General features: G+C 50.1%; 1 protein-coding gene and 1 pseudogene across 13 annotated transcripts in view; both read right to left on the bottom strand.

The window, feature by feature from the left end:
• FGFR1 (fibroblast growth factor receptor 1) overlaps window positions 1-13725 on the bottom strand; it is a 57741-nt gene that overhangs the window by 12033 nt on the left and 31983 nt on the right. For 4 of the 13 annotated variants that reach the window (XM_030817133.1, XM_030817131.1, XM_030817134.1 and 1 more), the window contains exons 3-7: window positions 6354-6620; window positions 5041-5124; window positions 4611-4783; window positions 2775-2898; window positions 1186-1376 (exon numbers count right to left, since the gene is read on the bottom strand). In XM_030817133.1, the coding sequence (XP_030672993.1) occupies window positions 1186-1376; window positions 2775-2898; window positions 4611-4783; window positions 5041-5124; window positions 6354-6620 (839 nt within the window). Of the gene's footprint in view, window positions 1-1185; window positions 1377-2774; window positions 2899-4610; window positions 4784-5034; window positions 5125-6353; window positions 6621-13725 lie in introns of all 13 variants that reach the window. The other 9 variants (XM_030817130.1, XM_030817128.1, XM_030817129.1 and 6 more) reach the window with 3 other exon arrangements.
• On the bottom strand, window positions 11014-11438 carry LOC105740114 (annotated as a pseudogene).

Here is a 13725-nt window from a genome sequence, read left to right on the forward strand (position 1 = left end):
GATTTATTATCTTTCCCTTTTAGATTTTTTTTTGACGCAGTCTCACTCTGTCACCCAGGCTGGAGTGCAGTGGCGTGATCTCAGCTCACTGCAACCTCTGCCTCCTGGGTTCAAGCAGTTAGCTTTGCCTCAGCCTCCTGAGTAGCTGGGACTACAGGTGCCAACCACTACGCACGGCTAATTTTTGTATTTTTAGTAGAGAGGGGGTTTCACCATGTTGGCCAGGCTGATCTCAAACTCCTGACCTCAAGTGATCTAAAGTGCTGGGATTACAGGCATGAGCCACTGCGCCCGGCCTTCTTTCCCTTGTACAAGGACGGAACAAGTGGACTTCAAAAGTCCAAAGCATTTGATTTAAAAAAAAAAAAAAAAAAATCACTGCTTCAAATGGAATGTTCTATTTGTGTTTAACCCACTCCCTCCAGGACTGGAGCAGGGGTTGTGAGTGGAGACAGTGGCCAATGACCTACAGAGCAGTTTTAGCACCAGCAGCAAAGAAGAGAAGGGAGGGCCAGTATATCTCTGAGACAGCCAAGCCAGGGGAGGATGAGGTCTAACTCTGGGACAAAGAGGTAAACAACTTTCCCAGCTTCTGGTTCCTTCCTGTTGCGAGATCCACTGGAGACTTAGGCAATTACCTTCCCTGGATTAATGGAGCATTCAGGGACAATGAATGTCTGGGAGTGAGAGGAAAAAGGAAGAAAACGCCATTACTCCTCATATGGCTTAGAATTTATATGTGGCATTTGTTTTTCCAACTCTTCATAAGAGATGCTCTTATGCACCCCATTTGCCAGAAAGATCGTACGTAACTCGGGACACAGGGCTAAGACTGGGAAACGCTTGGTGGAAAGGCTCTGGTTTCGGGCAATGAAAAGGCAGGGTTCCAAATGCCTTCCTTATGTAGCTGACCCCAAAGCCCCAGTGACGTTGCTCTCAAAGCTTATTACAGACCAGCATCACCCACCCCTGCAGCCCTCTGTTCCCAGCTCACCTCCACTTTGTGACCTCTGTCACTAGTCCTGGGGGATGTGGCTAGATCCCTACTGAGATGGAATGTGTGGGCCTGAAGGGTGAGGAATGATCCTATTCGGAGGCACTGAGCCTGCCCACAGGAACTTGAGCCTCTGAGACAATGGTCTCCTTCCCAGTAGACTGGCCCACGAAGACTGGTGCCATGATTACCTTCAAGATCTGGACATAAGGCAGGTTGTCTGGACCAATCTTGCTCCCGTTCACCTCGATGTGCTTTAGCCACTGGATGTGCGGCTGCGGGTCACTGTACACCTTACACATGAACTCCACATTGCTACCCAGGGCCACTGTCTTGTTGGCGGGCAACCCTGCTTGCAGGATGGGCCGGTGAGGGGACCGCTCTGTGGAAGACGGGAGAGGAGGCGCTTGTCATGGGGACCTTGCCATGGCTAAAGAGGGGTGGGCTCACCTGTGCCCCACTTGGCTTTCCCAGTGATGGGTTGTAAACCTCCCAGCACTTCTGCTGAGCACAAGCCTCTCAAAACAGAGCTGGGGAAAGGGACACCCTCTCTTCAGGCCCTAAAGCCATCAGGATCCTCCTCCCCAAGGCAGTCATCATATTTAGTCACAGTAAATCACTCATGCTTTAATGGAGAACCTTCTAACTCAGTTGCACCCCCAGACCTCAGCACAACCTGCTCCTCCTTAAGTAAAACCAGAGTCACTTTGACTCCTGCTATTCAAAGTGTGGTCCACGAGCAGTGCTACCAGCATCCCCTAGGAGCTTGTTAGAAACGCAGAATCTCAGATCTTACCCCAACCTCTTGGATCAGAATCTCCTTTACCTTTTTTTAGAGGCAGGGTCTCACTGTTGTCACCCATGCTGGAGCGCAAGGGTGTCATCATAGCTCACTGCAGCTTCGAACTCCTGGGCTCAAGTGATCTTCCCACCTCAGTAGCCTCAGTTACTCAGCTGGGACTACAAGTACATGCCACTGCACTGGGCTAATTTTTAAAATTTTTTTATAGAGGCTATAGACCCAAGGCTGGTCTCACACTCCTGGCCTCAAGCAATCCTCCAGCCTTGGCCTCCTAAAGTGATGGGATCACAAGCATGAGTAATCCCATCACACCACCTGGAGCTCATAAGCCACTGCACCTGGCCACAATCTCCTTTTTAGACCATATCATCATAATCAAGAACACTGGCTGAGAGATTCTGTACCCAATGATCTCTAGGGAGTGAGTTTCGGAACTCCTAGAAGGAAAAGGTTGCAGTAATAGCTCCAAGAGTCTCAATGTTCTTCCTAGAGTCTCTGGTTGCCCTGAAGTTGGCACAGGTGTGCAGTTCTGCATCAGCAAGGTGTCTGACCTTTCTGAGCCTATGCGCCTGTGCTCCTGTGCAGGGCTAGACTAATACTGCCCACCTTGCAGGTGTGCCATGAGCATTATAGGGCAGGTATTTAAGGAGCCTGGCATATTGCTGGCATTAAGTGACAGCTCCTGTTACGCTGCATTTAACACCTCTCCAACAGCGCCTCCTTCAGGACAGACTCTGAACAGCACCTTCCATTTCACAGTGACAACCAGCTTTGACACGTGTTACTGTCTGATCTTAACGCTATTTTACAGATAAGTGAGGCTCAAAAGGGAGAAGTGACCTGCTCAAGGTGACAAGGCCAAGAAGTGCCAATCGCTATCCTGACTCTGCCCCTAAGAAACCTGGACACCCCAGCTGTGTTCTCCAAGCCCAGCTCTTCCCGCTAAACTCATTCCTCCGGCTGCCTCTGCCCTCATACCCACGACATCCAGCTGGTACGTGTGGTTGATGCTGCCGTACTCATTCTCCACAATGCAGGTGTAGTTGCCCTTGTCAGAGGGCACCACGGAGTCCATTATGATGCTCCAGGTGGCATAACGGACCTGAGGGGAAATGCCAAAGGGGTACGTTGAGGGTCTGGAGGAAAATGCAGGCAGAAGCCCCATGACAATGTCGGCACCCCGTGGCACCTGCCCTCCATATCAGAGCCTGGTGGCACAGGGCCCCAGGCTGCAGGGTTGGCTAGGACAAGGCATGGATTGCCCCCCTACCAGCCCGTTTACACTCTGCAAGTTGGCAGATGGGGTGTAAAGACTCCAGAAGTCTTCACTGCGATGTTCAAGGTCATTCGTGATCCAGATAGATGTGCCTTCTGCAAACACTCCCAAATACACCAAGAATGTTCCCAACTGTGCACCTCTCCTATTACACTAAGAAACCAGCCCCCACTGCCCTTGACAGCTCATTTCAAAAACCATCTCCTCCAGTCCAGTCTCTGGTCAGAACTGTGCTCAGCCTTTCCTCTGCCTACCAAAGCACTGATCACAGTCTACTTTTTACGGTAGCTGCTCATGGACATTTGCCTCCTATCAGACTGGAAAATTTTTATGGGCAGGAACGCTATCTTGCAGAATTTAAAGCATGGTGTCTTGCATGTAGTGAGTGCATGGTGAATTAATTTAAAATATTACTGGCTGGGTGTGGTGGCTCTCGCCTGTAATCCCAGCACTTTGGGAGGCCCAGGCGGACAGATCACTTGAGGTCAGGAGGTCAAGACCAGCCTGGCCAACATGGGGAAACCCTGTCTCTACTAAAGATACAAAGATTAGCTGGGAATGGTGGCCCGCACATCCCAGGTACTCGGGAGGCTGAGGCAGGAGAATGGCATGAACCCGGGAGGCAGAGCTTGCAGTGAGCCAAGATGGCACCACTGCACTCCAGCCTGGGCGACAGAGCGAGACTCCATCTAAAAATAAATAAATAAATAAATAAATAATAAAAAAAATAAAAATGCTTACACCCTTTAAACTTAGTAATTTCACTTTAACAATCTGTCCTAAGGAAGCACACTTAAAAATGCTGACAGAGATTCACTGCAACATTATTTATTATGGTGAAAAACCAGAAAATACCTAATATCACAAAATAGTTCATTAAATTATGGGACTTTTTTTGTTGTTTTTTGGAGACAGTCTCGCTCTGTCACTCAGACTAGAGTGAAATGACGCGATCTCAGCTCACTGCAACAACAACCTCTGTCTCCTGGGTTCAAGCAATTCTCCTGCCTCAGCCTCCCCAGTAGCTGGGACTACAGGAGCCTGCCACCATGCATGGCTAATTTTTTGTATTTTTAGTAGAGAGGAGGTTTCACCATGTTGCCCAGGCTGGTCTCGAACTCCTGAACTCAGGCAATCCACCCACCTCAGCCTCCCAAAGTGATAGGATTATAGGCCTGAGCCACCATGCCCAGCCAAATTATGAGATTTAAAAATAATGGAATCTTATACAGTCATGAAAAATTATGTTTCAAATATTCATGCTTGAAATATATCATGAAAAGACTCATGTTAACAAATGACAAGGCAAGGAAATTACATACATGATGTGATCAACTATGTAAAAACCATATTACACAGAAAGAAGACTGAAGAAATTTTTAAACTTTATTCGCATTTTTTTGTATTTAAAAATTTTAATGAATAACCTGTATAGGTGGAAAGTATTACTTAAAACAATGAAAAGCATGTAATCAGGACTTCCTAACTCGGCCTCTCCTGTTCCCGTTACTCTAACTTTCGCATGCACACACACATACCTTGTAGCCTCCAATTCTGTGGTCAGGTTTGAATTCTTTGCCATTTTTCAACCAGCGCAGTGTGGGGTTTGGGGTCCCACTGGAAGGGCATTTGAACTTCACTGTCTTGGCAGCCGGCACTGCATGCAATTTCTTTTCCATCTTTTCTGGGGATGTCCAATATGGAGCTACGGCTGCCCGGGGAAAGCCGAGAGAGACAGGCAGGGTGGAGAGGAGCAGCTGGTCAGGCTCAGGAGCAGGGCCCAGGCCAGGACCTGGAGGTGTCCTGCCCATCTGCCCAACACCTGTGAGCAGTGTCTGGTACTTAGCAGAACAGGCACCGTGACCCCATGTGCCCTCTCCTCCTCCCCTTTCAGCCTTCCCCTCCCCTCTTAAACCCAACGCCCAGACCCAAAGGGCAGTAAGATAGGAAACAGTGTCTCACGCATACGGTTTGGTTTGGTGTTATCTGTTTCTTTCTCCTCTGAAGAGGAGTCATCATCATCATCATCATCCTCCGAGGAGGGGAGAGCATCTATGGGAAGAAGAAGGGGCACTGAGGTTCCTCCTAGGGACCCCCAGATTTCACCAAGGCTAGTGCAGTTCCAGATGAACATGGACACCCTCCCCATGGGGATCCCAGTCCCACTGCTCTCTTAGTGGGATGGAAACTGTTTAAGAAGAGTTCCTGTGCGTGTTTCCTTCCTTCCCCAAAGCACTGCCCCCACTGCCTGGAAGCCTTCACACTGGGTGGTTCCATCAGGTCAGCTGTTCCTATATAACTTAATTCCGTCCTACATTCAAAGGCTCTCTCTCAACTCGTGGTGCCACCTGGGTGTGCTGGAGCCAGGTAGCCTGTATTCTTCTTTGGACGGCTGACTATAGGGAAACGCAGGCAGGTCTAGACACACTGTGGCTAGACACTATTTCCAAAGGATGGGCTGAACACCTCACAGTCAGAATTTTTCTAGCATGTGTCCACTAAGGTTTGGGGGCTGCTCCTTAATCAGAGCAGATAGGGCACCCACCACCCCAGCAGCTGCCAACACCTCTCCCCAGTAAGTATTTATTTCTTATAAGAACACACTTGATACACATGTGGTCACCCATCAGGGTTCATGCCAGATCTTTCTCCAGTCCTTCCTATCACCTTTGGGGACCTGGTGCCAAGTCCATACCCTGAGGTGCATAAATGGCATAAAGAAAATTTCAGCTCCACTTCCTCAACTCCTAGTTTTGTGAAAGGCACATTCTAAGAGTGGCAAGTTCCCAAGTTCACAGAGCTCCAGGGCTCCCTGGCTGCCCTCGCACAGCTCCCGTGCGGTGCACCTGGGTTCCTCTCCAGCAGAGCAGGGATCCCACCACCTGTTCAGGGGCTCTAATCACTAAGCCGAGTACCAAGTCCAAATGGCAAGGGAGTGATGGGGTGGAAGCTGGCCGAGCACCACTTAGCCTCCTGGAGATCTGGGCAAGCTGTGGTGGAAAAAAATCACAGGGTCTTAACATCCCAAGAGCCCTGGCAATCACCTCCGAGGTGTGTCCTGGAAGCCCCAAATCTCCAGCCCTGGGGCCCACCCCACCTAGTCACCTCTCTGAGAGCCAAGCCACGCGGCAGGCAGGGAGCAATGTTAGTGGGCAGCAGTTTCTGAAGCAGAGTGGGGGCAGATCACGGAGGGGGAGGAGGTTCACCTTCCCCTGAAACTGGCAGAGAGGGTTGGAGGGGGTGGGTCTAGGGAGGGGCAAGGGCAGGGCTTGGCTACCAACCTGAAACATTGACGGAGAAGTAGGTGGTGTCACTGCCCGAGGGGCTGCTGGTTACGCAAGCATAGAGGCCGGAGTCTGCGGGCACGGAGTCCTGCACCTCTACCTCCTCCCCTGTGATGCGGGTGCGGTTGCTTTCCGCCAGCTGCACCCCGTCCCGCAGCCAGTTGATGCTCTGCACATCGTCCCGCAGCCGACAGCGAAGCTGCAGCAGGTCACCGGGGTGGACCAGGAAGGACTCCACTTCCACAGGGGCTCCCCAGGGCTGGGCTGCAGCCACCACGGGGCCGGGAAGGGAAACCAAGGGGCGAGAGAGGAAGACAGGGAGAGGGGAGGAGGGGAGAGACAAAGGGAATTATGCTGGCCACATGGAGCCGCACCGTCCTGGGCCATCACTTACTGGAGGCTACTGAGCCAGGGCAGTGGGAGTTGGAGCATGGGTCAGTGGGGAAACGGCTGGCTGCCTGGGAACCCCCATCTCTTTTCCACCCCACTCCTCCAAAAGTCAAAGGAAGAAAGAGGCAAAGTTAGGAAGCAGCTGTAGCAGCATTAAGCGGATCACATTTCATTTCCCCCCATCCTAAGGGGAAAGGTTGGCCCTCCCCAGGACTTCTTTGTGTCCGGAGCTGCCCCCTCCCCAGAAGCTCAGTTCTTTGCCAAGATCACCACTTGCCAGAGGAACACCCCATTTCCTTTGGGTTAGCTCAGCCTCACCCTTCCCTAGCAACAGCTGAACAAACCCCGCCCCTCAAAACCCCAGCAGCCCCTGCCCAAGTCGAGAGAAAGCAATTTGTCAACCGGGGTCTGACCAGGATTCGTATGATTCGGCGAGGGTGGGGGTCTGGCCCCCGACGCGTCAGATGCACATGTTGGGGGGGCAGCCCAAGGAGAGGTCAGCTCAGGGAACCTCTCGCTAACAGGTGTCAGGGCAGGGGATTTGGAGCTGTTGACTATATTAGGACCGGAGGCTACAGCTGCCATAAAACCCACACTTGCTCTGGCAGCAGGAGCTGCCGCACACAAAGGTCCTTTCTCCTCAGCCCTCTGCCTGGGCACACCCTCTCAGGCCCCCCACCATCCACCCTCCCTCCCCGTGCCCCATCCTTCTCTGTCCCTGGGTGGGAGCACTGGACCCACCGGGGTGTCCGCACCTCACAAGATCTGATACCACCAAGAGCACCTGTCCCTCCCCTGACCAATGCCTCTTCCCGCACGTGTTCAAGAAGGCCCGTGGCCCGGACACACCTGAGTCCACCATCCTGGGCTGTTACCCATCCCCTCAACACACCCCTCTGCACTCACGAGAGGAAATGAAGTTTCTATTTCCTTTTAGGATGTTCAAAAGTACTCCTGGCATCTTCCACCTCTCACCTACCACCCACATCCCGCCCACAGCCTTGGAGAGGACTTTTCTCACCATTTCTTCACCCTAAGAGACTCAGTGTCGACTGCTGCTCCCCGACGCATAAGGCTCTGAAACAGCATGCTCTCCCTCAGCCCCTGCTGTGGCTCACGGCTGCCCCAGTGGCCACAGGGCCCCCGATTTTTTTCTGTCCAGCTCTCACTACTCACTCCTCTGTCTCAGACTAGTTGGTGACTTCTCCTCGAGGGCAGTGCTGACTCCCAGTCTGGGTCAGGTGCCCTCCCCCTCCTGGCACCTGTCACACTGAAGGGCAGTCCTCTTTCTGAACCTGAGTGTGGGGATGTGTCGTCAGTACTTTCAAATCCCCAGCACCTACTACGATGCCTGGCGTCCAGGAGTTGCTCAAGAAATGCTTGCTCAATAAATACCACACGTGCAGTCACCCTGGCTCTTCACTGCCTTCCTTTCTTATCTCCCTTTTCTCTTTCACTCCCCCTTATTTGAAACAGGGTCTTTCTCAAGTGCTCAACAGGCTTCCCCTAGAAACCTTAAAAATGAAAATGGGTGTCCTGCGCAACGTGACCTGCAACTGACAGGGACTGACAGTGGTTTCTCTCAGAGGGGCCAAGGTTGCAGACCCAGTCCTGCATTGACCCATGGGCTTTATCTTAAATAAGAGTTGTCAGAAACAGGGGTGCTGCTTTAAAAGGGCTCAGAAACCACTAGGCTTGCACACATTTTTGTGAGTCCGGTCAAGGGGAACACCACAAAGGTGAGTAGACCACACAACTGATTAAAAATAAGCTTTTGCGGGCCTTAGAAAAAGTTATTCTTTCCATTTTTAACGGTCTGTGGTTTTGCCATACGAAGGTAGGAGAAAAGCAGTTTAGACTCGACTCTTAAGGAACAGGGCAGACACTTCTATTGATCAAATCTCATTTCCCTCAAATGACCTCAGTGATTAAATATTTTGCAGCTTGTGATCTGTGTAACCCGTTGGTCAAGAGTAAACTTGAATTCTTACCCTCTGGCATCACAAGGCCTATTGCAGCCGGTCCCAGAGAAAAAAGCAGCTCCCAAAGACAAAAACGTAGCAAAGAGAACCCCCAGGCATTTATTTCCCCCCAAGAGAAAGCAGCAAAGGAACACTGGCCCTGGTGAGACCCGCTCTAGCCGATACCAGCTTGGATCCGATACCAGCTTGGATCCGTAACTTCCTGCCCGTCCCAACCAGAATATGCAAACAAAACTCCACTATATGTGATCTCTAAAAGCCTCAAGAATCAGCTCGCTTTCCTCCTGATGATGCAAGCTTAGACCCCGGTTCCCTTCCAAACGTGGCTCAGGTCTGCTCTGTCCTATCCCTTTCCCGGAACCACCTTGGGATAATTTTTTTTTTTTTTTTTTTTGAGATGGAGTTTTGCTTTTTCGCTCAGGCTAGAGTGAAGTGCTGCGATCTCGGCTTACCGCAACCTCCGCCTCCCGGGTTCAAGTGATTCTCCTACCTCAGCCTCCTGAGTTGCTGGGATTACAGGCATGTGCCACCACACCCAGCTAATTTTTGTATTTTTAGTAGAGAAGGGGAATGTTGATCAGGCTGGTCTAAAACTCCTGACCTCGTGATCTGCCTGCCTCGGCCTCCCAAAGTGGCTGGCATGACCCACAGCGCCCAGCCGGGATAATCTTTTAAATGGCTTCCCTGGGGCTGCAGCTCAGACTCCCGCTTCCAAGCTGTCATGTGCTTGACATTATTTTCCTGATCAAAATCTACCCTGTGTACAGAATAAAATCCACATCCCTGCCTCACCTTCAAGACTCCCTGCAATCGGCTTCCACTCTCTCCACTCAGCCCCATTCTCTCTACCAGGGGCTGTCCCTCCCCACCGTGTTCCCCCACCCCCCAGTTGGGATGCTTTCAGCCACGGCTGCATCCTCCCTGGCATGGGAAAGCTTACTCCTTCCTGAGGACTGTCAGCACCACTCCAGAGTCCTCCTGCCCCAAACTACTCAAAGTCCACCATCCAAAATGTCCAGGGGCTGGGCACAGTGGCTTATGCCTGCAATCCCAGCACTTGGGGAGGCTCAAGTGCAGGAGGCAGGAGGCTCACTTGAGCCCAGGAGTTCAAGACCAGCCTAGGCAACATAGTGAGACCTCATCGCTACAAAAAAATTTAAAAATTAGCCAGACTTGGTGGCATATGCCTGTAGTCCCAGCTACTTGGTGGGCTGAGACAGGATTGCTTGAGCCCAGGAGTTGGAGGCTACGGTGAGCTATGATCATGCCACTGGACGGGACGACAAAGACGCTTTTTTTTTTTTTAAGACAGAGTTGCTTTGTTGCCCAGGCTGGAGTGCAGTGGCACAATCTCGGCTTGCTGCAACCTCTGCCTCCCAGGTTCAAGCCATTTTCCCACTTCAGCCTCTGGAGTAGCTGGGACTACAGGCATATGCCACAATGGCTGGCTTATCTTTGTATTTTAGTAGAGATGGGGTTTCACCATGTTAGCCAGGCTGTCCTTGAACTCCAGACCTTAAGTGATCCGCCCGCCTTGGTCCTTGCATCTTCAGTTAGCAAGTGCTGGGATTACAGGTGTGAGCCACTGCACCCAGCCAGACCCTGTCTTAAAACAAAACAAGAAACTAGGAAGCCTTGTTTATACCAATGTCTCATCTCTAATTCTCTGTAAAACAGTTACCATCTGAACCACACAAATTCACACTCAATTACATTCCATTTTGTATTGTTTCTGTTTTTTTAAACAGCAGACAGGTAATTCACATGTGGTAATAGTCATCCATTTAATGGTTTTTGTATATTCAGAGTTGTGCAATCATTTACTACAATCTCACTTTAGAACATTTTTACCATCGCCCACCCCTCAAAAAATGCCTGACCCGTAATAGTCACTCCTCCATCCCCTATCCCCAGTCTAAGCAACCACTAATCTGCTGTCTATGGATTTGGCTATTCTAGGTATTTCGTATCAATAGAATCATACAATATGTGATCTTTTGTGACTGGCTTCTTTCACTTAGCATGTGTTCAAACTTCCTCCATGTTATAGCATAGAATCAGCACTTTGTTCCTTTTAATGACCTAATAATATTCAATTGTGTAGACATACCACATTGCAGTCATCAATTGACAGACATTAGGTATAATGTTTCTTTCTTTTTTAAAAAATAAGTTAAAATTTCAACACGTTGCCCAGGCTGGTCTTGACTCCTGGACTCAAGCAACCCACCCACCTTGACCTCCCAAAGTGTTGGGATTACAGGCGTTGAGCCGCTGCGCTCAACCCATATTGCTGCTGCTTTTTTTTTATATATAACAACTGCTAATCAATTTATTAAAATAGTTGACTTTGAGCATCTGCAATGGTGACTTCCACCTCAATTCCTGGCTCAACACTGATGGAAGTCAACTGCTTAACAATCTCAGAAGGACTGTGCAAGTCAGTGGGTAGCTTGTGGATTCTCCTCTGGAAACGATCCCATGTCTCTGAACCTTCACCACAAGGAGATTTTCTTATAGTGATTCTCAAAGTCTTGGCAGGCATTCAAACTGGTCCCTTCACCTTGACATTCTTTTCCTTTCCTCCTCTGAATCAAGTCAGCACACACCTTCTCCAGGGATTTTAGGCTGCGGCTCATTAGAGGGATTCGAATTTGGTGAACGGTCACCTCCAGCTTCACAGGTGTTTTTTGGGACCTTTAAAAGCCATGGCTGCAGTGCGGCTTCCTGGCTGACTTGTTCGGAACAGCGGTAAGTGAGGAGCAGGAGTGGGCGGACTGCAACTCTTCACCACTTATGACTGCATCTTTCTCAAAGAGCTGTGTTGCTTCTTTTGTTTTGTTTTGTTTTTTTGAGACAGAATTTCACTCTTGTTGCCCAGGCTGGAGTGCAATGGCGTGATCTCGGATCACTGCAACCTTTGCCTCCCCGATTCAAGCAATTCTCCTGCTTCCGCCTCCCGAGTAGCTGGGATTATTACAAGCATGTGCCACCATGCCCGGCTAATTTTGTACTTTTAGTAGAGATGGGGTTTCACCATGTTGGTTCAGGCTGGTCTCAAACTCCTGACCTCGGATGATCCACCCGCCTCGGCCTCCCAAGGTGCTGGGATTACAGACGTGAGCCACCGTGCCTGGCCTGTATTGCTTCTTAATTGTCCAAAATGTCCAAGTCTCTCCTAGGAATTAGCAAGCAACTCAGCGCAGATGTACCCGTTATAATTTTCCCACAGTGCCTAACAATGTCAAAAACCCAGAGACTACTCAATAGGTCCAGAACTGAATCTGGCATCCGGCAAAAGCTAATTTTCAGAGGAACCAAAAATCAGCCTAACCTTGGGTTCTAGCGGCTTTTTTTCCATGGCTAGGAGTGCTCTTGGTGTGTGTCAGGTTCTCCGTTTACAAAGCAGGGATGATGCCACTTTCTTATAGGAGGAGATGGAACCAACTGCTTGTATGCTTTCTGGGCCCTGCTTGACCGCGTCACAACCCCGTCCAGTGGCCCTGACCTTGGGGCGTTCTATGTAAGGTGGCTGATTTGGGGGAATGACTGCTCACTATCACCCTGCAATTACCAGGTCAGTACTTTCCATTCTCTTTTGGTCTTTCCAGTGTCCCTCACTTATGTTCTTATTAGAAAGGTCCTTGCCTCTTCAGCTCCAGCTGCCCTAAGCTTGCCTTTCTCTGGTCAAGACCAACAGGCCAGGGTGTCGTTAGGTGTCTATTAGCAAGAGAAAAGCTACCTGAGACTTTTATTGGACTGGCCAAGAAAGATGAAGAAAAGAAAGCCACTTTATTGTTCAGTCACTTGAAACCAACATTCCAACTCTTGGAGAACCTAATTAATCGGAATCAGATACAAAGGTTGTCCTCAAAATGCACAATGGGGATGCTGTGAGGGAAGCAGCACCAAAGCACTTGCTTTATGCATCTGTTTCCTGAGAGATGAGGTGGGGAATGGAGGCTGGAGGGCATCTGGTATCTGGATTCCCTGGTGACCTAGCCTGAGGCTGAGAAAGACTGGCTGTTCACTATTACAGGCTCTAGGTGCCATGTGTTAACAGTGCATTGTGGACTGGGTGCAGTGGCTCATGCCTGTAATCCCAGCCCTTTGGGAGGCCAAGGTGGGAGGATTGCTTGAGGCCAGGAGTTCAAAACCAGCCCTGGCAACATAGTGAGACCCTGTCTCTGCAAAAAATAAAAAAATTAGCCAGGCATAGTGGTGCATGCCTGTAGTCCCCAGGCACTTGGGAGGCAGAGGAGGGAGGATCCCTTGAGCCCAGGAGCTCAAGGCTGCAGGAGCTATAATCTTGCCACTGCACTCCAGCCTAGGCAACAGAGACCCTGTCTCAACAACAACAACAAAAGTACACTGTGAAAAAAAAGGTGCCTTATGCTTTGATGCCAATACAATGGAGTCACCGTTCTCATCAACAGGAGTGGGAAGGTCAGGGTTAGGGTTTGCCTTGAACATTGTTAGAGAACTCAGGCTGCTGATCTCATTACCACGCAGGTTCCCGGATCAAAGCAGCTGGCGGGTGGACCTTGGGAATTTGTGCAGGCTGCAACCAGTGCTCCTGTCAGTGTGAGTGATAGGGATTCATACATCAAACCTACCCTGCTTCTCTAAGGTGTCTCTATCCCTTAAGAAGGAATTAGGAGCCCACCAGAGACCCACACTTTTTGATAATCCTCAAGGAAGCAGCTAGAAAGGACAGAGGCAGGAGTGGGAGGGGACTTTCCCATGGTGCTTTCAAGTTCAGGAACACAATTAATGATAATGAGGCCCTACTGAGTCCCTCTTCCCCTCCTACTTTCCCCCCAAATACTGCAGGCTTGTACTCCCAACAAGCCAACAGGTATGGCATTTTGCTTCTAGCAGGACTAGACAAAAATCTCCCACAGTCATTTAGAAGGCAGTTCTGGGATCTTGGCTCACTGCAACTTCCGCCTCCCAGGTTCAAGTGATTCTTGTGCCTCAGTTCCCTGAGTAGCTGG

The sequence above is a fragment of the Nomascus leucogenys genome, chromosome 8 (assembly GCF_006542625.1).
Source record: "Nomascus leucogenys isolate Asia chromosome 8, Asia_NLE_v1, whole genome shotgun sequence".
Taxonomy (NCBI): Eukaryota; Metazoa; Chordata; class Mammalia; order Primates; family Hylobatidae; genus Nomascus; species Nomascus leucogenys.